The 27,394-nt window shown below is 38.6% G+C and overlaps 3 protein-coding genes across 3 annotated transcripts; all 3 read right to left on the bottom strand.

Moving 5' to 3' along the window:
- Nucleotides 1–223: 223 nt before the first annotated feature.
- LOC144641506 (uncharacterized) lies at nucleotides 224–3,576 on the bottom strand. The gene is made up of 2 exons (XM_078500516.1): nucleotides 3,533–3,576; nucleotides 224–2,778 (listed from the first exon to the last, which is right to left on the bottom strand). The coding sequence occupies exon 2, from the start codon at nucleotides 2,706–2,708 to the stop codon at nucleotides 1,140–1,142; it is 1,569 nt and encodes a 522-aa protein (XP_078356642.1). The 5' UTR covers nucleotides 2,709–2,778; nucleotides 3,533–3,576; the 3' UTR covers nucleotides 224–1,139.
- A 6,939-nt stretch (nucleotides 3,577–10,515) lies between these two features.
- On the bottom strand, nucleotides 10,516–17,925 carry LOC144642088 (uncharacterized). Its single transcript, XM_078501086.1, has 7 exons — nucleotides 17,893–17,925; nucleotides 15,818–16,031; nucleotides 14,683–14,850; nucleotides 13,746–13,937; nucleotides 13,153–13,428; nucleotides 12,619–12,910; nucleotides 10,516–11,286 (listed from the first exon to the last, which is right to left on the bottom strand). The coding sequence occupies exons 2-7, from the start codon at nucleotides 16,023–16,025 to the stop codon at nucleotides 10,800–10,802; spliced, it is 1,623 nt and encodes a 540-aa protein (XP_078357212.1). The 5' UTR covers nucleotides 16,026–16,031; nucleotides 17,893–17,925; the 3' UTR covers nucleotides 10,516–10,799.
- Nucleotides 17,926–19,508: 1,583 nt separating this feature from the next.
- On the bottom strand, nucleotides 19,509–20,426 carry LOC144642383 (histamine N-methyltransferase-like). The gene has a single exon (XM_078501344.1). It carries the CDS (start codon nucleotides 20,424–20,426, stop codon nucleotides 19,509–19,511), a length of 918 nt encoding a protein of 305 aa, XP_078357470.1.
- Between the last annotated feature and the right edge of the window lie 6,968 nt (nucleotides 20,427–27,394).

Below are 27,394 nucleotides of genomic sequence, written 5' to 3'. Positions count from 1 at the left end.
TGGAGTGAATCATCAAATTGCTTAAGACTGTACACAAAGAAACATGAAAGATGCATTATTCGCCAGCGCTAATCTAGATCTCATGAGGATATAAAGCTAACTTAAACGAACAATGCTTCGCACTGAAATGGAAAACGATTGTTCTTTTGCTGTAAGAAAAAATAAATGAGGTCTCCTAAATAGCATACATAACCGAAAAACACTACTTGGAATATTCAGGTTTTTAGGGGCCAAAACATAATTTTATAACGTTATCATTTTCTTACCATAGAGTGTGGGCTTAATTGTATACCCTGGTTGCCATATAGGTTTCTCGTACTCTCTAGTTTAAAATCTTCTGAAGAGCAAGGCTAGCTAAATTATATTTCCCACTCACGTGTACCGGAAACAGACAGACCCTAGACAGTAATTAACAGATTTCATTTCATTTACACATTCTTTTTGCTATTTACATTTCATCAACAACATTATTATTTGCATTCAAATAACACTTGACGTGTGACTACGAATAAGCGTGAAGAGTAGAAGGGTCACTTGTTACTTTACATTCCAACTTTAAAAAACTTTTATAAAGTTCTGAGCAAAGTTGCTGCTTCCAAAGCAATTAAATCCTGACCATTATGTTAACTCACATTCCTTTAAACAATATGATCTTGTAAGTGACGCTTGGGGAATTCAACAGAAAGGTAGTTTATGATTATTCGATTCGTAAAACTTTGATATGGTTAATTGGCTTCTAACGAGTTCGTTGGAATCCCTGTGACTTTCATCACCGTCCGCTTAACACCGCGTTAACCTCACAGCGGGGGAATAAGTTTAGCACGTGGTTAAGATCTAACTACATATTTTAAATTACAAACTTTCAGTTGAGAAATGGCAACACAATAAACTCCCTAAGTAAATATTTTGTAACACCTTAGCTTTGCAGCTCTGCATTAAACACCATGGAATGCGCATTGTCAGACACTTGGTCTGTATCACACTGATATAATTTCTTAACTGTAACAGTGAGTTTTAATTTGTGCCAATTAACCTTGAACGTAGCTCAGGCTTGTGGCTAATTTCGAACTCACCACCCATTTATTTGCCTTCTTTTACCCATTTTCATAACTCGTTAAACCCCTAACTGTAAAGCGTGTTTAGATAAGACTAGCTCGTCTAGGGAAAGCATTGTGAAATTCTTTAACTAACGGGACGTAAGAGAAACTAGCGCTCAAATCGATAGAGTGGTCCACAATGTCATATTCATACGGCTCATCCAAAGCACCGCTTAATGCACGTTGAAGTTTAATTTTCCGTATTCCTGCTTGGATCTTTGTAAATGTTCGCATAATGTCTTTATCTTGCGCGCGAAGTTCAGCAAGTTCTTTCCTGATCCATTCGAAAGCTTTCTCGATATTGTGAATTCGCTGTTTTTCTGTTTTATTAGCGACGTTTGTGATATTCTCCAGAATGGCTCTCGCAGTTGGTCGACTGGATACAATTTGTGCAGTGGGTTTATTCAGTTCTGAGAACCGTCTGAATGGCTGTGATTCTAAAATGTCCATTGTGCCGGCCTCGGAGTGACTATAAGGCTTCCTAAATCCTTCTTCAAACTCGGCTCTATCCAATTCAAGGGAAACTTTCTTCAACTTTTTAAACTCTTCTTCCAATTCGGCTCGTTGCTGTTTGGTTATTACTGTACTGTTCATTTTCGCTATTGGTTGAACACTGTTTTCTTTCGCTTGTGATGGTTGGCTGACCACAGCATAAGTGCAACCAAGTGAGAAAGTATTCTGTAATGGTTTTGACCTTTCATTGTTTGCTGTCAAATCAGATGCATCTTTGACAACTGCGTTGCTCAGCCCCCCAGATAGTTCGTTAGCCCCGTCAACTCCATCCCACGCTTTTTCAGAATGTTGTCTCAACAGGAAGTTTGGCGATGCAGGCATGCTCGCTGATTGCTGCGGAAACCTCACTGTTTCGACAAACAAAGGCTTCTTAAGGACTGAGTCAACACTCGTGGGCGCTTCAGCTTCTTCGCTTACAAGTCGTGCAACTATCGGAGGGTCTTCGTCCTCTTGCGCAGCTTCGGAAACTCTTCGTAGCTTTTGCGAAGGCTTGATGACAATTTCCGATGTTGTTTCGACCACTTGTTTACGAACACCATGGTCTTTTTCTTCTTGAGATACCGGTTTCATTTCAGCTCCATGTACTGGCGGTGGGCTGTGCTGTTTATGAGGAATCTGAAGGGTTGCTCTATACTGCTTTCTAGGTTTTCGTGTGCTTAGGGTGACTGTGTTATTGTTGATGCTGCCGCTGCTGCTGCAGTTGTTGTTGATATCCAGTGCATGCATTGCATTATGCTCTCGTATAACTTCCATAGGACTCGCTCCTATGGTCCAACATCGAGGTCTAAAGACATTTTCTTGCAAAACATGGAAGCTGTTTTTCCTGGCTGGTTTAATGGGCTGCTCTTTTTCTTCACGTGTGAAATTAGGCGGTGTTATAAGGGAGATACTTCTAGGACGGCGCGTGGACCTGCTTCCCTCGCCCCGCGCACGCTTCCACTTACTGTACAATGTTTCTGATGTGATATTTTCTAGGGACTTTGAAAATGTACGCAACTTTTCAATATTTAGGTCTTCATTGTGAATTCCGCTGCGGGAATTTTCTTTTGCAGTTTCTCCTGTTGGTGAATCTACTCTTTCCGACATCTCGTGTACCATGAGGCCAATTTTTGCCAAACGCTGAAATCGTTTTTAACTTCTTTTGCTGTACAACTTCTTGATCTCGCAACTGTAAGGAAACAAGAACAGCAAAATTAATTATGTCAGCCTTGAATATTTTGACCGGGCTCAGTTAATTATGTAGTGTTTTGACAATCCGCCAAATTTTACCTTCGCCTTTCGCATTCAAAACTGTCTGTAAGAAATGTTAGGCTGATCTCTTTACAAACTTATATAACGATCAGCGAAAAATAAAAATTCAATTCACGAGGAACGTGGTCATGTTTGCTAGTATAATGTAAAGACAACAAAAGCCTTTGGTTTCACAGGTGAAAATTACGTTTGACTTCCGTTTTAGGGCAGTCCAAGCTTTTAGTTGTGATTGCTTGCTTTTGTTTACTCGCAATACTACTTTTTACACAAGAAGAGGTGTCAAACTCAACGCAAATATTACACAACAAAGACTTTCTAAATGCAATACTTGAAATACGAGGGTCTGCGCAAACAGACCTAGAAGAGAATCTATTTAATAACAAAGTGTATTTCGAGGTCTCTAGCACTAACAATGCATTTTTGCTCTCAATATAACACATCGTCCAGTTTAATTTCATTAACAGCAACCAGTTTGCATACGAATGTCTCATTATTGAATTCTTTTTACAAAAGCAAGCACTAATGTTCACTACTAGCATTCAGCAACTTAAACTAAAATGTATTTAGTTGGAATAGCGAGTTTAATCATGCAGGCTTTTGATAACGAAGTAGTGCATTTTATGCGACCTGATGAGACGAGATGGGAAGGGAAAATATCACAATTATCTTACCTGATATGTTCTTGTAGTTAGAGATGTTTTGCCTTTGGCATGCTCAAGCAACTGACAATTTTGAATTCCAACACAAGGTCTTTTGTTACTTTATGGAACGACCAAGTACTTAACATTCCTGGATGAGTGACAGGACCAAATAACAATAGCTCATTTCCATGGTTAATCTGTCAAACAGGTTCCCATGAATCGCATGATGGTTCCTTTCAACCTCGTTAACTTTCACATCATGTGTGAAACAAAAGAGAAGAAGGAAGCTATTGTACACATCTTGGTCCCAGGAACAATACAAAATCGTCTGTTATTGTCATGGAAATAAAGCATGACCTCAACAGCAAAACAAATTAGAAAGTTATCCAAGTAAACGATTGTACCTTAGCCGGAACTTACTTTAAGGCAAGACACGTACGAAGCATAAGGCACATTAACTATTTCCATGACAAATTAGAAGCCAGTCACGTCCGAGGCACCCTGGCTTTAACGGTCAAACCCTACCTTGTTTTCAAATGCAAACGAAAACACCTCTGTTAATAAACAAGAATGAAAAAAATTCTCCTGAGGCCAGAACAATTTAATTTAACTTGTTTGTGTTTTCTTTACCACACTGTAAACAGCATTTCACTGAAATGTTGTTAACCTACTCGTTTATGTACTTTCGTGCACATGGCTAACGTGCATTCACAGGGTAAAAAACACTTAGCTTATTGGTTCTGGTTGACTGTATATATGGCAAATATATATTTGCGTGTTAAATTTAATCAACCATATGCCATAAAACACGAAAGTGCACAAAAAATGATCAGAGTGACTCGCATAACATCGTTTCCTCTGAGTAAAACTCTTCTTTTTTCATTATTTCAAAGGAACACGAACTTTACAATTATGTAGGACAGGTATCACCTTGTATCACTCAATATATCGGTGCAATTAGTTTGGAACTAGGAGGAGCACTGCTAAGCTGAATACCAAAACTCCGCCCTTAGCTCAACGCCTTTTGTCTCTCAGGATTGTTTTGTCTCTGCACGAACTTGAACAAATTTCAAAACAAGATATCGCAACTGGCTTTAAGAAGGCATGGTCAAATCTCACGACGAATCTTCTTCAACTTTTTCCACTGTATTTCGATACAAGATTTATCCATTTTATATTCAAAGAGTGGACAATTCATGTGTAACCATGCATGGTTATACATGCATAGGTATTAAAGGGTTAGCAAGTTTTGAACTTAAGGTGGCACTAAACTTCACGTATAAACTTGAACTGGATCGGGGTCCCATAATCAAAAGAACAGGTCCGTACTGGGTTTTCTTTAACTCAGCCTCCCTTAGTTTGCCTTTTTTAGGATTGCCCTAAAGAAGAGAATTGTATCTTAAACCGGCCTTAAGCTGGCTCAATAGTTACATAACCACCTAATCTTTTGTGTTCGCTACGTCTCTTTTAGAATTAACACGTTTTCATTGGCACGTGTTGTAAATGCATGGATTTGATTTGGCGTCTTTCTTCGTTCAATTAAACACCCCTTTTCTTTGTAAAAATCTCTCCTGTATATAAATGTCCTCTAACGCAAACATACTCTGCAGCAGCTTTGTTGGGAGGAACTTGAACCTCGGACATCGCCGATGCCCACATCTTTAGCGATTAGGGGTATAATAAACAACCATCCACCGAAGTGGAGGTGGCTAGTGGTAGATATTTACTGTACTGGGTTCTCCGTACCGGGTTCTCTTTAACTTAGCGTCCCTCTAAAACAATTTGCTTTTTTAGGATTGCCCTTTGGTTAAAAAAAAAAAGAGAATAAACTGGCCTTAAGCTGGCTTTGCATCGTGTACATAACCACGTATAATCTTTTGTATTCGTTACGTAACTCTTTTAGGATTAACACGTACTCATCGGCACGTGAGCACGTGTTGTAAATTCATGGAATTGATTTAGTGTCTTTTTTCCAGTAAGTGCACTTTCACCCCATTTAACACCCCAGTTGAAAGTTTTTTTTTGTAAGACAATCTCCCCTGTTCCATTAAGCACAAGTATTCTTATAAATGTCCCCCAACACACACATACTCTTCAGCAGCATTGTTTGAAAGAACTAGAACCTTGGACGCCGGACGATGCTCACATTTTTAGTGATATGGGTGTATAATTAACAACTATTTACCGAAGTGGACCGGGTTAAGTGAACAGGTCCATACTGGGCTTTCTTGAACTTGATTCACTCTAAAACTGTTTGCCTTTTTAGGAATGCCCTGTGTTTCAAAGAAGAGAATTGAATTTTTTAAACCAGGCTTAATCTGGCTTTACATGTACATAACCACCTATAATCCTATTCGTTACGTAACTCTTTTCGAATTAACACGTTCTCATCGACACGTGAGCACGTGTTGTAAATTCATGGATTTGATTTAGCGTCTTTCTTCCGATAACTGCACTTTCACTCAATTAAAAACCCCAATGGAAAGTTTTTTTTGTAATAAGCTCCCCTGTTCCATTAAGCATAAGTATTCTTATAAATGTCCCCTAACACGATTATACTCCCCAGCAGCATTGTTCAAAAGAACTAAAACCTCGGAGGCCGGGCGATAACCAACTAATCTAATGTATAGGGCACCTTACGCAACTCTTTTAGAATTGACACGTAACCTGGCTTTACATGTACATAACCACCTATAATCTTATGTATTCGTTACGTAACTCTTTTAGGATTAACACGTTCTCATCGGCACGTGAGCACGTGTTGTAAATTCATGGAATTGATTCGAGCGTCTTTCTTTAGATAAGCCCCAATTGAAGCGTTTTTGTAATGAGCTCCCCTGGCCTGTTCTAGAACTAGAACCTCAGACGCCGGGCGATGCTCACATTTTAAGCGATTAGGCCGTGTATGAAACAGATCCATCTTGTCTCAGTGCTCAATATGATTGAAGCTATATAGAAAATCAACAGATTCACATTATATTTGATATACCCTGGGCGACGCCTTTGTGGGCTCATCGCTTATCGCCCCCAGGGTACAACTGATCGAATTGGAATTGCAAATGTTTTTACTTCTGTCGTATTTTCAGCTGTGATATAGTCAAAATAATATGTTGACCTCAATTTTTTAATATATGTTATCGGCGAAATGTACATAATACTATGATACATTCAGCACGGTGGCATGCTAGAAACAAAAACAGGGTACCTTGTTAAGAACAAAGCCTTTGCGTACCGTTTCAAAAAAAACAAAGCCTTGCGTACCGTGTCCAAAAAAACCTTTTCTGTGAAAAGCAGCTGGTAAGGACAACACCGACCAATACGGAACACGTTTATGTTTGGGTTTTTAATCCTAACGGCATGTCGTGCTATAACCGTGCAACCGTGTCTTGCGGCGTGTCAACACCAAAGTTGCCAAAATCCCGTGGAGGGTGACAACTGAACTTTATAATATGTTCCCATTTTCCAGTATTAGTACCCAGTGCACCAAGCTTAGTCTAGTTCAAGAGTTGGCAACCATTTTATAAGATTTCGCCAGCACCCAAAAAACTGCCGGGGACCGGGCGACTCGAAACATTTATCAGGAAAATAAACCTTAACATACAAGTACATTGCAAAAAAAACATTGTGCGTAATTTTCTTGAAAATTTCGAAGAATGTTCAAACTTTTAGGATTTTCTTCATTATCACAACTGCCCAAACAGTGTTTTTTAAATTTGTAGCCCCCGTCAAACTGGTTTTTGCTCACATAAGCAAGAAATCTTTCTATGGACCTTTGCCGCAAAGACGGGCTAATAGTAGTTCTGCAATTTAAAACTGTTTTGTTTGCTAACAGTTTGTAAGCTCAAGGTTTTTGGAAAGTTTAAAAGTCTGTAGGTTTTGTGGGAAACTATTTCCTTGCATTCTGGCAAGAATGCGGGTCTTAAACCAAGGGTTAGGAAAGCTGGGGCGTCCTCGCCCCTACCCCCACCCCTGCACTCTATACATATACCTTATTGTTACTTATTTTCGCGAAACTTAATTTTCGCGATTTTCAAATAATTGTTTTAACGTATTTTTTGGCCCAATCGCGAAAATTAAGTGCCGCGAAATATGCACGTTTCATTTTCGCGAAATTAGTGTCCGCGAAAATAAGTAACAATAAGGTACCAAGAAACTTCGGCTGCCTGAAACTTAAGTGCATATTTGCAGCCTCCCATATATATAATGTTACTGATCAACCCGAAATATTTTATTCAGGCATATTAAGTGATCCTAATCAAAATGAGGTTTTCGCACTGAGCGTTTTATATGATACAAAGAGTTTAAGACTGGAGCAAAAAGGCACTATCTATCCAAGTCTTTAAACCAGTCAATCAGTTCCTCGCTTGTAAGGCATTGTCAGACAAGACAGAGCCATTGGAAACTTTGAAAGTAAGTATTTTTTTTATATAGAGGATATTACACGGCGGCGCGAAGATATGAATTTTATTTTCGAGTGGTAAAGCAACATTTACTGATTTTACGAATGAGCGCAGCGAATGAGTAAAATATTGCTTTTACCGCAAGAAAATAAAATCCATATCTTATAGCCCCCCGTGTAATTTTCTTTTTATTATATAGACAAAAGTCATGCATGAAGTAAAAGTTAAAACATTTTTAGTCATGAAAAGGTTATTAAAACCCGAGCGACGGCTAAATATAACAATTGAGCAAATTGACAATCTGAAAGGCATAATTTCGCGAACTGAAGCTTTCAGAAGATGTGTAACGTAAATGTAAACTATGTTTATTAGCTTTCATCACTGCCACTGATAATATAATTCACCGTTTTGAAATCTATGTTTCTGCTCAAACTCGCCGCTTTTCTGATTTCTGATCGCGCAGTCTTGCAGTTTGACAGCTGGAATTTCTTGATTTTCCCTCCCTTCGTCTGACTCTCCACAAGCAAGAAGCTCTTTCAAATAATTTCAAGTCATATGAAGTTTTCTTCTTCGTCTTAGCATTTTCCTGCTCCTCAGTATTAAACTTCGTGAATTGATAGCTCGACATTTCCGACCGGCGTTTGGCAGCTTTGCACAACCGTGCAAAGGCGGGAAATGACGTCATCGATATCCTCACTAGTGAGGATATGGAAAATACGCCACTACAGTCCCGGATGCAGTTTCGAGTGGTATATTTTCCAATAAAACACTCGCGGCTATATAATAAAATTTTATATTTCAGTCTCAAATTGAGTATGTTACAAAAATCATATTTTAAATTCTCAAACTTAAATATGGAACAAACTCTTCTGATGTGGCTAGAGACCACGTAACACACTTCAACATAAAAAGAAAATCATACACTCAAAATATGTGAAAGAAGCAGTAGCCGTTTCAGGTTTACTTACACTAGCAGGAGGGCATTTTGCGTGCGCATGCGTGCAACCGCTGTACAAAGACCGCGTGATCTTGTGAATAAAAATGGCGCGGAAGATTCAAACTTTGTTTTTTGTACTGTTTATCGTCACATAATTTAATATAGACGTAAATTTCGCTAAGAAAAAGTGTTTTGTGTGTCGCAAGGCTCTTATAAAGCAGATTCTCTGGCCTGCTTTGGGATCATTGTTGCAAATAATGGGAAAATATGTGGGACAGGTAGGAAAGCCTTCACCGACAAAAATCAAACAGGCCGTAAAAAGAGGAAAACATTTATCCGTGTGCTGGAGTGTGATATATTAGGATCAAAACTTCACATCAAATCAATTGCTGTAATACAGGCAGCGTGCGAGCAATATTATAGCTTGTCGGGAGATTTTTTGCCTAAAGGGACGGCCACCAAAGAAAAGGGTTTTCCCTGAGGGGAAAGACATGTTTGGGTGTTCTGCACATAATAATGCAGCTCACTGATGACTCTAAAGCAAAGTCAACTTGCCCTCGACTGGCAAACAGGGTTTCCTGGAACAAGAACTGCAGTTCTTTAAGACACATTTAGGCGACACAGAAGTAAAACAGCCGTTATAACAGAATGAACATCAAACTTAAAGAAATAAACGCTGAATGAAAAATTGAAAATAACATTGTTTATAGTTAAAAATTATTTCTTAAGACATTTTATACAGCAGTTATTAGAACGTTTCTGAAAAATATATATATCGCTTGTTCGTTTCACGCTATTTTTTGACTGGTGATCAAGGCTAGATTTTGATAAAGGAGCCAAAAATGTACTAATTAACATAGTAAAATGTAAACAAATAGTCTACCAGCAAAGAATTACCATAACACTTTAAAATTAAGACCGATCGCAGTAATTCTTTTCTTGTTCAACAGAATAATTGTGGTATCATCGAAATGTGAAGTTATTTTGACCAATGCTCACGTTTAAGGAAATGATCACAAACGATAGTTTCTCTGTTAGGATAAACCAGCGAGAACGTACGTTAAAGAAAGCTAAAAATTTCCACAATTGACCATTTTTTAACGCTACCTTTGCAGCATTAGACGATAATTTAAGTACTTCAGGCTCCATATATCATCGGTAGACGCTGGAGATCAAGGCTAGATTTTGAGATTTTTGCATTGTGAGAACGACTAAATTGTAGTTTTATGACAAATCTGAACAAAATCATGACCACTCGCTCAAACCCGGGATACTTGATTATAACATCGTATAGTTAAAACTTCTGTTTTATACTTTAGTACTAAGTAGCCGTAGCGCTTTGTCCGTTTAGATCTTCCGGCTATTAAAAACATGGGCAAGGTATTTAGGTTCTCGACATTCGGTCGCCATTTTGTCCACGTGCAATGTTTAATACACATAGCCAAAGTCGATCAGATAAACAGCACGCCGACACCAAACTTTGCTTGTTGTTATCAGAAGATAAAGCAAGGACTCTTAGTATTGTATACAGCAAGTAAAACTTAAAACACGTTTCATTTTGAGCTAGAAATTAGGCCATAAATTGTGGAAAATATGTAAACAATCGCAGAACTTCTCTGTCGTGCGCACTAGTCCATATCGACGCATGCGCACGCAAAATGCCCTCCTGCTACTTACACTAATAATCACATTGAGTCTATTCACATTGACGTGATAAGAATTTAACATCAATACAGTATATTGTTGTCAGTGATGATTTCATATCAAATTCTATTTTTAGTAGCGTTGCCTACAGCCGTATTTCCGATTTTTTTGGAATGAAAAGTTTCAAATCCAGCAGTAACAAAGATTGTTGTCAATGAAATATTTTTCCTAGGGCATGATACGTGTTCCTTCACTCAATCCATCCTACCCGGGTATTACTTTTAATCTTTTTTTTTTTTTTTGTCAAGCACTTCATTTAATCTGCCTCATTTATCCACGTGAATTCACCGTAGTCAATTTCCCCGTCACCATCCTCATCCAACATGTCAATCAATTTAGTCAGCTGATCATCAGTCATGGGAACCCCAATGCCCTTCAGTCCCTGCCGAAACTCATCCCTTGTCACTGACAAACTATTGTCCTTGTCAAACTGGTTAAACAGGTCAATCAAACGGTAATTCTTTTCCTCGACGTATTGCTTAAGAATGTGGATTAAGTCGTTTTTCTTGTTTCTTCCTAAAAGTTCATCAAGCTCTTCTCCTAGTTTTCCAGATCGTTTGCTCACAGTGCAGGCAATAGTAAGTCCCGGATGTTGACCCAGAAGTAGTTCTACAAGGGCTTGAGTCTCTAAATTAATTACAACACTATTGAGAAGGATTTGTTCCAGGGCTGTGTCGACGTTATTTTTCATGGCGGTGAGGAGGCCAAACGCGCCGGCATTTTGGAGTGGGTTCATCCCAATCCTGCAAACGAAACCATGAAAACATTTCAAAAAATAATAATTAAATCTAAAGTTTTAACATGAACGAAGAAAAAGTAATAGTTAGAAGAGTATATGGTGGAAGATCTAGGGGAGGGGCCCGGGGGCACCTGGCTCTCCCCCTTATTTTTGGTAAAAGGCACTTTTTTAATGAATCTTCCCGCTAAACATCTCTTGGTTGTACACACAAAAAAGGGGGGTCCCCTCCTTAATTGAAAGTTGGATTCGCCATTGTAAGTAGCCATCTTGTCAATGTTTATACAATTGTTGACGATATGAACTACTGTACGGTATCCACTGGAGTGATTTACCGTGAAGCTAGCTTTATCCATACTTCGAACAATCGAATACTTAATGTGAAAAAAACCTGCTGCAATCCTAGGGATCGGAGAGTAGGAGCAGTCACATTGCTCTTCGTTGCTGGCGCTTCACTTTGATTTAGAAGCATCATCAACAACAACAAGAAAACTTTATTTAGGCAATCAAATTATTTATAATATTTTTTCACCTCCCGCAATTAGCCTAGCTATTCGAGGCGGGAGGTGAAGAAGAAAATGAAAAAGAGAAAATAAATAAATAAATTTACAAAAAGGTAACTGTATGGATGTGTACGAAATTTCAACACAGCACAACTTCGGGGTTGACAAAAATACAAGATTTATGCAGAAATAAAAACCATCCTGCGATGTTTGCATGACGAAACTTAAAACTTAAAAACACTGGAGAGTGTTACTACCCTGGATGGGATGCTAGTCTATCGCAGGTTACTTCCCAACGCTTCAATGGATGGAGAGAGGTACTGCATGAGTGGAATGTCTCTCCAAAGAACACAGTACAACGACTCTGGCCAGTGCCAAATGAAAGCCAACTTTAGTCGACATTTGGAGGAGCAGTCAATGAACCACTTCGAATTCTGACGTCATCAATTAACACGTCCGTTGACTTTTGTGATAAGCAACTGATAAAGCTAGGATTGACCTTTTAACAGAACTATTTAAGTCCATGTCTCAAAGTGAAACATTGTACATTTTGTTCATGGAATTTTTATCAAAATGTTGCTGCAGTGTAAAAAGTGCTTTTATTCAGCCCTGAAAGGGTTAAACTGCGACTCAGTTCTTATCCCGAAATGGAACACATTGTTTTTGTCATATCATAATGTTCCTCTTACCCTTCTAAAAACAACCAGAAACATACTTTTCCTTATTTCGATTTCGTAGCAACTTTAAATAGAAATGATAGTTATTACTTCCAGAAACGTTCTTTTAAATGTAAATGTATTCCATCCCTTTATGGTTCTATTAATAATTTTACAAACCTTAGTATTTTTAAAGTGTTGTTGACTTGAAGTCCTTTACTGAGCGCGATAGCTCCTTCAGTGGAAATCCTGTTGTTGCTTAAATCCAAATCAAGTAACGTGTTGTTTTCTTTGAGAGATTCCCCAACCGCTGCAGCGCCCTCATCAGCAAACCCATTCCAAGACAGGTTAAGTGTCTTCAGACTGCAGTTGGCTCGCAGTCCTTTCCCGATGGCAATCCCACCCTTACCACGCAGATGGTTCCAGCTCAGGTTTAGGTATTCTAATCCACCGTTGGCATCGATGGCTGGACCTAGAACAGAATGCTTTTAAATTTATTTAATTTTAACAATGTAGGCACCTAGGCCTGTTAAAAACGCCATGAAAATATACTTCTGCGCTCTCTGCGATGAATTTTTATTTGTTGTTCGAAATTTTGAGAAGCGACTCACTGTGCAAGTTCAGGTATATTCGGTAATAAAATATGTTAGTAAAACTAACTAAGATAATATATTTTATAGACCCATTCATTTTTATATTAAAACTCTCTCTTACCAAATAATACCCCAGCTTCCTCTGCAAACTCGTTATGGCTCAAGTCAAGCCATGTCAGAGTTTGATTGACGCGAATTCCTTCTGCCAGGCATGCGGCATCTTTGTCCTTGAAATCACTCCATGATAGGTTAAGGGTCTTAATGGTGTTGTTATCAGTAATTACTTCTGCGATAGCCTGGGCGCCAGGGCTTTTGATCTTGTTTTGGCCCAGATCCAATTCAGTGATGTAAAAGTTTTCCTTTAGCAGTCTGGCGATGAACAGGCTGCCATCTGGGCCTGAATAAAGCAAAAATGTAAAATTAAATTTAACCTAACCATGGCAGAACATTTCCACGCCTGACGGAAATTAAAACATTGGAAGTACCTATAGTTTCGCGCGCACAACAGATCGACTGCTAACGTCAATAGCACGAGATGTTTCCAATGGAAACTAGCTCTGTCGCCCCTAACAACAGCAGAGTTTTTACGGTAAAACTTGGGCGCGAAACTTCCCTCCGCCTGCATACTCAACTGATAAGCGTGGTAATCAAGTGCTTTACTACCAAAAAATATTCTTTTACAAAAGGTTTATGCCTTCAGACCACGGATCTTACCTATAGCACAATCTCGTAAGTTTAATGTCGTCGTCGTTGTGTTTCGCATCAACGCAAATGCGATGGCCTGGGCACCACTCGGTCCCAGGCCATGGTGTTTGATGTTTATTTCTTCTCTTGTGATGTGTTCGATGACAAAGGAGACTGGGATGATGCCAAGCTGGGAACAGGCATCCCGGTAAGCTTTGCGACCTGAGAGATCAAAGCAAAATTGATAATGTGCTCTTGTATAATCACAAAATATAACATTTATTGAAGGTTGTTGTCAAAGTGTTTTGATGTGGATAAAGGTCTCACAGGTCAAAACAAGTCTCTTTCCGCCAACACTTTTTTTGCTGCATTTAACAGTGCCCCTCTCCCTCTCTAAAGGGGGGTGCAGTTTAGATGAGTGTGTTCTTTGGTGCAAAAGAGATCGATGACATGCGTTTTATTGGCTTCCTTGGCTTGGAAGTTATGAAGCTACTAGTAAACATGTTTAATGTTTTCGAGTTTAAATTTTTCTTGAACATTCATGGTTACCAAATACACTATCGCACTATAGGTCGGTGTCTTTTTCAATCTCTATCGTGCCATGCATATGGTCGCGACAAATTATTTTCGCGATTTCGAAAGAGCTTTATTGCGCGACACTAATTTAAAAAACCGTGACAAAAAATGCACAAATTTATACCTTGAAAAATTACTGAAATAAGACTGAAGCAAAGAGCCCTTGTAATCTAAATATTACCATGTATTCTGTGTGATATTTATATATATTTATATTTATTTCTGTGTGATTTTTATACCACAGAAAAGAAATATTAATGGATCGGTCATGTCCGTAAATTATGACCATGACAAGGAAAAAACAAAGACCGTGAATTAAATACCGTTTTCGCCGTTTCATTTTATTTAGCGTCCCAGGAATATATTTTAAGGCAAAGTTAATTTATTTTACCTGTCGGATCATATTCCTCTCGAGGTTCTTCGAATTCCAGATCGGTATCATAGTCACTATCTTCAACAGCCTCCCCGTCTGAACAAAGCTCATCCTTAGCTGTGTCCTCGGCTGGAGTGGGAACTGGTGTCAACTTGCTTTTGCCCGTGCCCGCTCTCTTGGATTTAGCTGTAAAATAACAAAGGACAAAACAAAGAAATTAACCAAACTCATGGATATATAGAGAGATTGGAAAAACGTTCATCTACAAAATGCAGAAGAATACAACGAAGATCGACATTGGCGATGGTGGCAGACGTATTGCTCTTGCCGCAAAAAGAAATCTCGCAGCGCAACCTCGCCGGTCAATGTCGCTAAAGGTTATTAAGCATAAGAAACAAAATTCTCGAAAACGTTTTGGCAAAATAAATTTTACTTCAATCTTCTAGATCAAGAATTACTTGAAATGGTAAGGTACGGTTTCGCGGCTGGATTAATACTTACCACTATATCTGTAAAAGAAAATGCGTACAGTCAACTCTCTCTAAAACGGACACCGTCGGGACCAGCTCCAACTATCCGTCTTAGATCTAGAGAGGTGTCCGTCTTATAGGGAGTTTATTTATTACAGTAAAATGAATGGAAATGGCAAGGACGGGGCCAACACCAAGTATCCGTCTTACAGAGGTGTCCGTCTTATAGAGGTGTCCGTTAAGAGAGAGCTGACTCACAAGCATCGCAGAGGTCATGGGTTCGATTCCCGTTCAAGCCTGAATTTTTTTCAGGCTTGCTTTTCTCAACTGCTTAAGTTGAGTACATTACTGCGATGATCTTTCATTTGCTTAAAATGTATATCCGCAGTACAAATATATGAATTTCATATAATCATTTCATAGAGAGTTGACTGTATAGCAACATTATTATTTCATTACATGCACATCATGTGCGACGCTGTAAAAAGGCGACAAGTTGTGACCGCAAGACACTGCCTAGAAACTAAACCGCTTTATCGAGAAAAACCGAGGTGGTATGTCGTACTTTATACCATTTAGTTCTTATCTTTTGTATAACTTGATCAGCATTCTTTACTGATGACTAATTTCAATGTCGGTTAACGATGTATTTTATGACAAAGCAAGCATTTCACTGCACTCACCACTTGATTGTCGGCTTCTTCCACTTCTCTGTCGACTCTTAGAGTCTGATTCAGTAATGATGCCTGATTTGAGTTCACCCTGCGCGCTGCTTCTCTCTGAACTGTTCGCTATTGTATTCTCATTGGCATCCACATCTTGTACATTGAGTGTGGGCACGCTGTGCGGACCTTCATTTATCTTGTCATCGCTTGTGCTTGTAGCGGACATGTCGGTCTACCAAGATACAACAGAGTTTTGGTTTGGTTATTCAGAGTGAAGAATTCGATATGAAAATGAAAAAAGAATCATCTCAGTCAACTGTTAGAAGAAATGCTAAGTTGCTTTTAGCCAAAACGCACCATAAAAAATATCACTGCCATTACCGAAAAAGCAGGTGTTTTTTTTTTCTTAATCACAGTGGAACAGGAAGCTTTTTATTTTTGTAGCGCAATTATTTCAGCAAAAGATCCATTTCGCGGCTCGTTTTGTATGAGTGTCTTTCCATTTTTTGAAGATAATATGACGTGAATCATTTACAACAAATGGACTTATTGATGAGGCTTTCACAGTAAGTACTTTTCAATTGAAAAAAAGAATACCGTTAATGCAAAAATTAAGACAGTCTGATCATTAAACCATGGTTTTTTTATTTTTTCATTTAGATCCTTTCAAAAGAAAAAGCTTGTAGATTGTTTTCAACCGGACATTATCAATATTCTAAAATCTTAACTATTTTAACCCAAGCCTGTTAACCGCCCTTTTATATATCGTTGTTGACATCACACTGTATCTCAATTTCTCATGTGTATGATACGTTGTTTTAGTTTCTTAAATGTAGCTTGTCTCAGAGAGAAGGCGTTTTGAAATTTGTAACTGCACGAAAAACTTATAAATATCAAGAAAGGAGTATTATCGTGCAGTTTTAATCTCACATTTTGGCAAACCGATTTATTTCGATGTAAATCTTTAATCTATCTTTGATTTGTTGTTGTTGTTAATTGTTGTTGGTGTTGGTGTTTCACAAAGAAAAAAATAACTTGTGTTATAAGCACAACATTTTATAAGGAAACATCTCCACGGAGTGGAATTTAACTGCTTTCGTAGTTAGCTAATGGCTTTTGATAAAACGCGCATGATTTAATAAAGCGAATAATCTTACTAGTACAACTGTACTGTACCATGCATGATTCGCACGCGAACCGAGAATCTGACAAAATTGTTGTCTTTAGACTATTTTCTCCGAAAAACAAATGAAGTTCAGTTCTCACCCGTCCTGACCGCTCAATTAAAGCCGGCTTGGATGTGTTACAGTCTATGAATTTGTTTGTCTGCTTCCAAGCAAAAGGTCACTCTGTACTTGCACAAAATGTTTTGATTTCTGACAAACCTCGAGAATGTGCAAAAGTAGGGCTTGGGGCTTGTGTGAAATAAAAATGCAAACCAAACTCGAAATATCACTGAGAAAATGTCGTTCTACAATATATAGAATTATTCGAACAATTACTTAGCGATGGGATTTTATAGATAGATTAATAGTAGGAGGACGTTAAATATGTATTTGTCTTAGTAAGCAGTTATTCTACCATAGAAAACGAGAATGGAAATATATTTTAGGTCTTAATATGAACGTTTGCATTTTGTCAATACACAAAAAAGATTTTAAGAAATTAGTAACACTAATTTCTCGCACCTATTCAATTTCTTTCCGACTATTATACAAAATATTCACATCAGTCGTTCTATTCACAGTTGTATAGCTTTTGTAAAAATACGGTCGTGTGTGTCAGGGTTAATTTGCATCCAAGCTGAAATCTACCATTTCATATCTTTATTCACTCAGCCATAAACACATGTATAAGCAAATTTCGCTTTGTCGCCATAATGCAAAGTTTACTGGATAATTGGCTTGTAAACAGACAGTTTATGGTTCCACAAGCAAATATATATTTAACACCGAGAAATAAAACATCACACAAAGCTTTCTTCAGTTCACAACAAACAAATGGCAATAATCTCCCGTGAAAAAATCTAAAAGAACAATAAAGCTCTACACAACAAATGAGCAAGACTTGCACATGACATACCCAAGGCTTACCTTTTTCGCCGCTTCCTGATCCTTCCGTGCTGAGTTACTTTATAGATTATAGTTTCTAAATTTGACGTCCGTGTACTACGTGATGAATATATTACCCTATTTTGAATGTCAAAAGACCGTGCACTTGCTTGCAATTAGTCCAATAACCGTTACCTAGCGACCGGGAAGCTTATTCAATAAAGAAAGCTTCAAGCATTGTTCTCTGTTGTATCTCTAGAGAATTCACACTGAAAACCTTATCATCAATGAATTATCGAACATCTGCCTATAATCCTTAATCATTTTAAAGGTTAAGAAAGAAAGTTTACTAATACTCGAATAAATGTGTCTAAATGATGCGTTATTTGCAGAACAAAAATATTTCTACGCTGCAATCTAATGTAAAACATGTAAAGTAACTATAACAGTGTAATCCTGATGAAAGTAAACCGTCGCTTACTAAAAGACACCATGTGAAATATCTCAGTCAGCGCTATGTAAGGGAGCGAGGCATAGTGATTATTATTACACGTTCGACAGAAGCCTAAGCACAAGTTAGACAGATTTGCCATCAGTCGTTTGTTTTTGATTTTACAGCCAAGATTTTTTTGATTCCGTCTTGTAAGCAAAATGATTATATTTATGGCCGGCCGTGCGCGAGTGCGACACGCGAGACTGCATGGTGCATTTAGTACAAGTCGGTGCGAGTCAGAATGGCTGAGAAACGTTGAGTGCTGCATACTCGCGGCGCGGCGCGAACGTACTTTATTGACGCGCGAGGCTAACACGCAGTTTGTTAAACCTGTCACCTTCAGCGTGAACCACATGTGCCCTTAAAAAATTAAAGAGGCCGGTTTCTTATCTCTTGATACATGTACAGCGAAAAATCCGGTCTTCTGCCAACCTTCCTCTCTTAAGTCGCCTCCCCCACCCCCTCTCACGAATCCACCCTCGCCCTCCCCTTCCTCTCCTTTACCTCTTCATTCAAGTCAATTTCCGAACTGCTGAGCACTCACATTTAACTATTTATGAGAAAATAAGTGTTCAAAACTATAGGTCCAATACACATTTGCTGGCTTATAACAGCAACAACCTTTATTCAGATATTCCCATATTACATGTCATTACCCATAACATAGCATACTATTAGATAAACAAAAATAGTAAAAATTTAAACAAAATATGATTAACAATTTGCCAGCTGTTGCTTTTTCTCAGCACACTACGTTGTAAAAAATGGACTGACTACATTTCAAAGTGACTTACACCTTATATGGTTAATATACGTCAGGGTAAATAACTAAGGCCTTACGCGGATAGAATGTGATACACTCAGTCACAAACATCGCGGAAACTTAAAAGGAATTATTTTAAAAGTTGGTAATTTATTATCTCGCTCTATCTAGAAATAGAATGCAACAAGTCTGTGTTTTACACTTGTGACTGACCATGAATTCAAAGCAAAGCAGACTGGAGATTTAGATCAGATCTTGCAGGCCACCCCTCTCTTTTCTGCAGTCAAACCCTCCACTTATTGGAGCAGGAAAACCTCCACATAACTTCCCCCCACCCCCCGCACCCGCCCTTTTTTGAGGGAATAGGAGATCCGCTATTGTTGTCGAAGTAAATCAAAACGTTTACAGAGCCCCTTTAAAAATTATGACGGCTCCCATCTTCATCACTACGACCTTTTTCCCGTGACCATCGTCAACACTCTCATTTTCCCAGAAGTTGAGAATTTTTCGTAGACCATCTTCGCTTGCTGTCGCCCTAACATCAACCCAATGCGTCAGAAAATCTAGTAGCTGGTTTCCCTCCTGAGATGAATCATCAAAGATTGCTGTTATGTCACAGGTTTTAGACTCGCCTGAGCATTCAACGTACTTCCAGCCGTTCTTTTCAGCGACATCTTTTACATCTCTGTTGCTGTAGTAGGCTCCAGGATTTAAAATCATACCTTGAGAAGAAAACATCCTGCCATATTTTATATAGGCACTGTTTTCCCTTGAAATTGTACATAAAATGACTCCTTTTGTCCCAAGTTCTTTCTCGTAGCAATGCTTTAGTGCTGTTTCAAGTTCAGTGTAGTAGAGGCTATGAAAAAAATGAACCACGTCAAATTTCACATCATCTTCCTTCTTCTGTTCAACGTACTCTTGATATGTCATCCGGTTCCATTCAAATTCGATGTTTGCCCTACTCTTCAAACTCTCAGGCAGATGATCTGCTTTAGTTTGGAATACTTCTAACATTCTCTCGTCTGGTTCGATTGCTCGTTCAAATATGTGAACTTTGTTCCCTTTTTCACCAAGTTTTCTCAGAATTTTAATGAACGCCAGGTCGTTGTCTCCGTCACCACTTCCAACACTGAGAATACAAAATGGCGACTGATCTTCCAGACGATCACAAACAAAATCACCGATCAATGTGACGACATGACTCTCGATACACTCTAAAGTAGGGTGACCTGATTCTAGACAAGCATAACAACGTTTAAACGACTTTGAATAAGCTTCAGGGCAGGTAACAAGCGAGCGACCCCCAAGTTCAGACATGTTGTACAGATCCAGTGCTGTATATAGAGCCTTCGTTGTGTGACCCTTGCTGAATTAATTACTCTTTGTTTACATATTGTGGTGACAAATCTTAGAGATTCAAACAATAAAGAACAGTCGACCGTGCAAGAAAGTTAACAAATCTCGCCATGCAGATGCACCACTGTGTGGATAACTTGATTCCAGCCATGCAGCCCTATGTCCTCAACAATTCAAAAATTAAGATCCATTTTTCTCATTATTCAAAAACAAAATTCGTTATTCAAATTTTTCATCGATTCTGACTCTCTATTCAAACAAAGATATTCGTTTACATTTGTCATGCTATGGCACTGAATATTAAGATGGTACATGTCTGGGTCAGCAGGCAAACAGCACAATTTCATCAAATGCTTTCTCATGATGACTGCAGGTTATTCAAATAGAATTACTTTGGACCTTAGTGACCTTGAAACGTAAAATAAATCGTCTTCTGATTTACCACTAATCATGATCGATGACTGCACCAAAAAAAACATTTTCGGCATCCTAAAAGAACTCATGTCCAATACAGTCGAGGGAATAAGTGCCGATTTTGGCAAATCTTCTTTGAAGCACTCGAAGAGTTTCCGAATTATTTCATCCAATCAAAAACTAGCGCGAGCGCTCACGAGTACTCCGAAAGCAATCGCGCGAACAAATCATGTTGCTTAGCAACTTCTGGGACAAAAACCGCGGGCTCAGTCACTTCTCGGAGAAAGCAATGTGGTTGGGGTCCTCCTTTATGGTGCAAAATCCTGAAAGGTCTCGCAATTCATATTTCACAAGATGGATGTATTCCAAACAAGATGTCTCAGGAGAATACTCAGGATCTTCTGGCTAAGAACCGTTTCTAACGAGAAAATTAACCTTCGCCGCAAAACCAACCCGGCATCACCGTGATCAAGGAAGAGGTGGCGGTGGATTAGACACATCAACACTAATGGCCCCAGTACTACTATTTCTGATTCATTTGTCGTCATTGCTTTCGTCTGATGGAAGAAAGCGATCCAAGAGAGAATGTTGGCATGAAGCGTGGTAAGCCAATCCCGCAATGAAATGTGCAATGGAAGTAAAAAGTGACCCTTACATAAAAATCGCAGACTTTTTTAGATTAAAACAAACTTTTAGAAACTTTATTTAATAATTTACAAATGCATGACCAGAAAAACTGGGAGATTTCAAGTAATCAGGGGACCGTGGGAAAAGACAGGAAACAGATAGTCTCCCGGCCAAATCCCAGAGAGTTGGCAAGCCTGATATCTAGAGCAATATAAACTAGTGTAACTTTCATACCAGTCTTGTGAAAAGAAGACTACTAAAAGCTTATAGAAAATGTTCGGTATGGTCCCGAAAAGATTGTTCCGCGACACCTTATCAATAAGCGCTACTGGAGGATGTTTTGTTAAATGCAAAGTCAGCTCGGGGAGAAAAAAGAACTATCTGGCAAGGCCACTGGAAAAAACAATACAATACAATACAAAAGTCGTTTAATGTGTCATACACTTGGCAATAAGATGTGACATTGCAGAAATGTCACACCAGCTAGTTTACAGGTATTCCACCTAAATTAGTTAAGAAAAAAAAATAACGATGTTTTGAGGGCAATTAATCACTGATAAATTAGATTCAGTTTACACTCTCAGTCACGAGAAATTTCCGTTTCATTTCTGGAGGAGAGCGGGCGACATTCGAGATCGGTACTCTGATGTACGTAGGCTCGATTTCCGCCGCTCTCTTGAGTCCGGTCTTTGTTCCTCCCTGAGAAAAGGAGGAGAGTAGCGCGGTAGTAGCGAGGGCTCATTTTCCCAGCAGCGGCTGGTAATTAGCCATGTTCAAAACGAGCAGGGGACTGGGTACGAATATTCAATATCACAAAACGGGCCTGTCATCTGAAAGAGCATCCAAAAATTAGTAACTCAACCAAATTTGAGAGTTATTGGTTTAAACGCAAAGGCATGGAACTCTTTAAAAAATCGTTAAAATAAGAGAGCTTAGTATGGCTGGATGGACAGCTGTCCCTCCAATCCATACTAAGCTCTCTTATTTTTAGCAATTTCTAAAAGTGAACCATACCTATGCGTTTAAACCAATAACTCTCGAATTTGGTTGAGTTACTAATTTTTGGATGCTCTTTCAGATGACGGGCCCAGTTTTTCAGTGCAATCGATATTGAATATTCGTACCCAGTCCCCTGCTCGTTTTGAACATGGCTAATTGAGAATGCATTCTGATGCTGAGAGCTTGTAGCATGTAGTTTCAAATTTCAGTGAAAACATCAACCTCGTCCCCAGGGCGCTTTTCCCTTCAGAGCGGGAGGTGCGCCTTGGGGACGAAGTTGTAAAAAAAGGTTGGGGACGAATTGGAAATTTGCTTTCTTTGTATTTCAGCCTTTTATTATTTTTAATCTTCCGGTTAATTCATATCTTATTTTTTTGGCAATCAATTCTTAGCCGATCTTTAATTAGATTAAATATTTTCCTTCCACGTGCCATTTCAAGTGGTCAGTTGATATTGTATTGAGGTGAAGCCAGAATACCACAGTACATGACAAGAATTTAACACCGGATTAGATTAAATTTAGACTAGTGCTTTTCACCGCCGGCTTATGAAATTAGGAATCTCAAGGATTTTCGCAATTGGCTGAGCTGCAAAAACATTCGCTTTCCATGTAAAAACCAAGAGGTTAGATTATATGTTTGTTTCCTGACAGGAACTCCACTACAACAGTAGTCAGAATTTTCTTGATTTCATTCATTCCGCATTTCAAGGCATGTTATTGGAGCCAAGGCCTGCTGTAAGCCAAGGTCAGGTACAAGTTAATGTTAACAAAAATACATACAAGTACTTACATTCTTTGCTTTGTGTTGACCGATAAGCGGCTTATAACACAATCTCTGAATTGTGTAACATTTTCGAAAAATGTTAATCTTATTTGTTTTCCTGAGGTAACGTTGCAGTGAAAGAATTCTCTACTTCGCCAATTTTTCTCTTTAATTTTTTTGGAGCTTTATACAAATGTGTTGTGGTCCGTAGAAATGTTTTGCATGAACTTGGATTTTTCGAATGACTTATTAAACACGAGCCATTAATTTTGTCGATTGTTATTTTTCAACTCATAAAGTGGTCTTTGAGTTTATAGCACTGAAGTTTATTCATATACGGTTCCAAAAAAGAATCCTTTGTCCATGTAACACTGTTGGAAAAGTCTGGGGGAAAAAAAGAGAACGGAAGCTAAATAGCAACACCCCATAAACCTGTAAATAAAGAACACTGCAGCTTGAATAACCGACATTTCCTTTGCCAGGAAGGGCAAAGGAATCGGGTAGAGAGTGTAATAGTTTGTGGAAAGCACTCGCCTCTCCCAGAGGGCCAAGGAAAATTCTCTAAACTTCTTAACCAAAAAAAGGTATTTAAAAACCACAGAATATTTACACTTTTTCTAGAGCGTAGAGGCGTGTCGTTTGCTGTGGATTTGTTAGCAGTTTTGGCTTCGGACGGTGTTAACGAGAACAACTTTAAAATTCCCTCCAGCTTTGCGAAGTATATGTAAAAATCCATGTGAATGAAAAAAAAAGCTTTTGTTTCTTTTTTTTTCAGTTTTCCCCGGTAGAGTTGGGTATACCACTCTTTTCCAAGATAAATTTATTATTTTAAAATTATTTTTTATCAGTCTTGACTAACACGCATTTTCCTGTTTATAAATGCGTTCTAGTCTGGTTCTAGTGCTGTTCTAATTCCAATTTCAAAATATGTCATTTTATTGGCATTAAAAATCTTAGTTTTATCTAACTGATTTGCTGCAAAGATATTATTTAACGAGATTAAAATTCTATAATTAACATTTAAACTGTTAAGAGCAAACTCTATTGGTGTCGTGACCACGTATATTGGCACCCCACAGCCAAAGACTGATATTATATTAACAGTAATAAATGTAGGGATATTTTAATAAGTGCAGTCACGGTATAGAAATTCAATTTGTTATAAATATATTTTTTAGTCTACATCCGTATGAAATTATTCAGTAAGTTCTTTCAAGTTCCATTATTGACTAAAACTAAGATATTCAACCCACTATGTCCACTACGGCCGGAACGAGCCAAATTAATTAAATTACTTTTTGATGACGTTATTCCGTGTCCATTTGACGCAAATAACAATTTCTTAATTAATCGCGATAGTGAAAATAACGTTTTCGTCGTGTACTTCATAAAATTGAAACTACTATAATCCGTTTTGATATTCCAGTCGCTAGCGATGACTGCTGTGTGATAGTCCCAAACAGATTAGTTCACTAGAGTTCTAAAATCAATTCCATGTACTTAGTCAATACGTAATATTAGCACGCAAACGTTCAGGGGCAAAACTTGTAAAGAATCGTAAAATCTTTAACCCGCGGTGTACATGTACTAATCAGAATTGATTCTGTGCAAGTTTATCGATGTCGTTCATCTCTACTGGCCGACGCTTCGTCGTAAAAACCCGGTCTTGCTTAAGTCTCTGGTGTAATTCAAGCAAATAATATAAAGCACTCCATTTTTTAGTCCTCTGTCTAAAGTCACACTTGTCCGTTCCATTCGGTACTTAGGTACAGACCAGTTCTGAAGTTGCCAATGCCTCTCTCTGCAAGCAAATCTCTTTTCTTTCGTATTTCCTCAAAATAACTTGCTGCAAAGCCCACCAGATCTTCACGACTGGGTTTTTCGTTGATGGCAGTTATCGTAAACCCCTCTAAAAGGCAAATAACATCCTCTGTGATGCAGACACGATTGACTAACTTTGACGAAAGCTTTTTATCTCCAGCAGTAATCTTTTGATGCATGTCTATATGAAGAGACGTTCAGCCGGTAACTACTCAAGCTTTCCTTCTTAACTAGAGGTGAAAATATTCAGCTTCGCCGTTAATTAAAACCAGTAGGTTGCGATAGCGTGTCCACTTAGCATTTAGCACGAAACTGTAATGTTGCCCTCACGCGATGTTACACAGCAAATATCAAAACGTTTCACTAAAAAATAAAGGGCGACACAATCACTAATATAGCATTCATTCAAACTTGACCGGAGACCACACAATAAAATCTCTCTTGTAAATGCCCGGTTTGGTTAGCCAAATAAGATAATAAAACCCACAGTTATCTCTCCCAAGACATTTAATCACTTAATTGACTCAAGGCAAGGGATTATAATCTTAAACATAGCCATTTATCCGATAAAATCTTTCGCGACAACATTCATGCTGGGGTATTAACTAGGGATTTGATGCACGTATAAATATAACAGTACCCAGCTTGACCAAAGGCTTATGAAGAGCAGTCTGAAAGGCTACATCTATAGTTTACACATATCCAAGTACATGTGTGTCCGTTAATATACCAACTTCAGTAGAGTTTGGCATCTGATCAGAAAGTAAACTAATATGGAAATACAACAATATTAGAAACAAATCATATTTACCTAAATAATTATTTATTGACCGCTCAAATACTTTTGTCTAGTTTCAAGGAATATATTAGCGATGTTTGCCGGATATACCTTCACGCCCTCCCGCATTATGGAACCCTGCTGATGGTAGAAGTTTCTTTTTTAGTCGCGCCTAAAAAAAGCTAAAAAAAACCTAGCGATACAACAAACGCGCGCGGAAGTGGTCAATAAATAGCGAAATATTTTTGCATGAATCACGCGCGCGCCTGCATCCGACTTCTTGTTTAGCAGATAATAACGCCTCTTCACATAACATTCTTTTTTTCAGTGAACGGTTACTGCCGCAATGGTTTCCACGGCAATTGTAGGCGAAATCACGCGATGTCCGAGCGATAAAACTAAACGAGAACCCACTCTCCCACCTCTTCGATACAACAAATTTAAGACCCTTGTACTCAATATTATATTACCCAAGAAATGTAAAGGATATTTCATTCGCTTTTCAAAATTTTGCGGCTGGCATATTCAACATTCTATCATGTTCTCCCTTTCAAGACCGCTGGTCAATAAGTCCAAAACGGCGCATTGCAATTGAGGGCCGAGAGCTTCACATCGGTCAAACGCAAAAATTGACGTCACATCCGGTCTTTGCCGCCTCGACCTTTTTTACGAATTTGACCCGAAAGCGGGCAAACTTATGCAAGAAATTGTTAAAGAAATAGTACGGTGAAAGAACAGTTCAAGCTGGGACACTCAGTGGAGATGCATTATCAAATATAAACCTTAACTTTCCAGGGACGGCGTTAACTTTTGGCTTTAAAGCAAAAGTTTACGAAAAATTTAAGACTTTGTATGGAAAATTTTGACGGCAATTACACATGAAATGCGCACGCGCGCTGCGTTTGACCGCTGTGTGGCCGAGAGCACCCTGGGAATAAGGCTAAGCGCGCGCACAACTCAGATGACGTCACAATTGATGACATTAATCGCGGCATTTTATAAGCAAGTGCTTTTAACACCAAAGAGCTGTTTCTGATATCGCCAAGCACTGCATATTGCAAAGACCAAATGGCCTCCAATTCAACAAAAAGAACAATTCCCCCTGGACTAGTTGAGCTGCTGGAAGGATTTGTACTTGTGGTTCTCCGAGACAAACCCGATGATTTGGTGCAGTACGCTTCTGAGTACTTTTCCTCGGCCAGAAGAAGAAAGAATTCTCTGAAGGAACATGGAGCAAGCGTAGAAGAACTGGGAGTGGACTTTTTTACCGCTACAAACTGGAATGGATTAGTTTGAGCACCGCTTGTCAAGTAACCTGTATTGTGTGTTAATAGTGAACTGTCTTGTCGGCTTAAAAGTTTGTATCTGAGTGTGATTTTCAGTCCGCAAGACTAAAGTAAACTTAAGCCCTGAAATCAAAAATCGCCTTTGAACAGACGGTGCAGAGACACGTTAAATGAAAGGGTTTCATTTATAATCTAGCATCGAATAAACTGTAACAGACAAAAGTAGACTGAAATCAACAC

Source organism: Oculina patagonica, chromosome 2 (assembly GCF_052425735.1).
Source record: "Oculina patagonica isolate OP01 chromosome 2, crgOcupat, whole genome shotgun sequence".
NCBI classification, from domain to species: Eukaryota; Metazoa; Cnidaria; class Anthozoa; order Scleractinia; family Oculinidae; genus Oculina; species Oculina patagonica.
This window is presented reverse-complemented; position numbering and strand designations above follow the sequence as displayed.